Source organism: Antrostomus carolinensis, unplaced genomic scaffold (assembly GCF_000700745.2).
Source record: "Antrostomus carolinensis isolate BGI_N321 unplaced genomic scaffold, ASM70074v2 scaffold12053, whole genome shotgun sequence".
Taxonomy (NCBI): domain Eukaryota; kingdom Metazoa; phylum Chordata; class Aves; order Caprimulgiformes; family Caprimulgidae; genus Antrostomus; species Antrostomus carolinensis.
The window spans coordinates 30,107-30,828 of record NW_010305893.1 but is presented as its reverse complement, the minus strand read 5'-3'; the positions used below and the strand labels follow the sequence as shown (position 1 = coordinate 30,828).

General features: G+C 61.1%; 1 protein-coding gene across 2 annotated transcripts in view; it reads left to right on the top strand.

Moving 5' to 3' along the window:
- Positions 1–315: 315 nt before the first annotated feature.
- Positions 316–722, top strand: part of GABRD (gamma-aminobutyric acid type A receptor subunit delta) — a 17,814-nt gene continuing 17,407 nt past the window's right edge. For both annotated transcript variants that reach the window (XM_029084259.1, XM_010164921.1), the window contains exon 1: positions 316–624. In XM_029084259.1, coding sequence (XP_028940092.1) covers positions 542–624 — 83 coding nt within the window. In that variant the 5' untranslated portion in view covers positions 316–541. The remainder of the gene's footprint in view (positions 625–722) is intronic.

Below are 722 nucleotides of genomic sequence, written 5' to 3'. Positions count from 1 at the left end.
AGGGGTCTGCGAGGAGGGGCAGCGGGGAGCCGGGCCGGGGAGCAGAGCCGGGGGTCACCTCGCAGAGGAGCCGAGTTGGGGGTCACCCCACAGAGGAGTTGAACAGGGGGACACCCCGCAGGGAAGCAGAGCCGGGAATCATCCCGCAGAGGAGCCAAGCAGGGGGGTCACCCCGCAGAGGAGCTGAACAGGGGGTCACCCCGTAGAGGAGCCGAGTTGGGGGTCACCTCACAGAGGAGCTGAACAGGGGGTCACCCTGCACAGGAGCCGAGTTGGGGGTGACCCTACAGAGGAGCCGAACAGGGGGTGACCCCACAGAGGAGCCGAGCTGTCCTGCTCCCTGTCCCCTGTTTCTGGCTGCCCGCACGGCTCCCGGGCACCGCGGAGATTGTGGGGGCTGCTGCTGCTGCTGGTGCCGAGCAACAATCCATCGCTTTAAACTAAACCTCAACTTGTCACCGCAAGCAAGGATGGCAACGCCGCTGGAGCTTTGGAGCTGCCAAGAGAGCCAGGGAACCTGGGTTTTGTTTGCCACTGTCTAATGAGTGGGAGTAAAATGGAATTTCTCACCTGGGTTTTTCCTGCCTTGGTTCTACTGTGCACCCAACAGCACAGGTGTATCAGGTAAGAGAACACCTTATCGTTCTTTCTGAGACCTTAGACAGCCGCTCTTTTGGTGTGGCTGGGGGGAAAAAAGCCAGGGCTGGCTGTAGCTGTTTCTC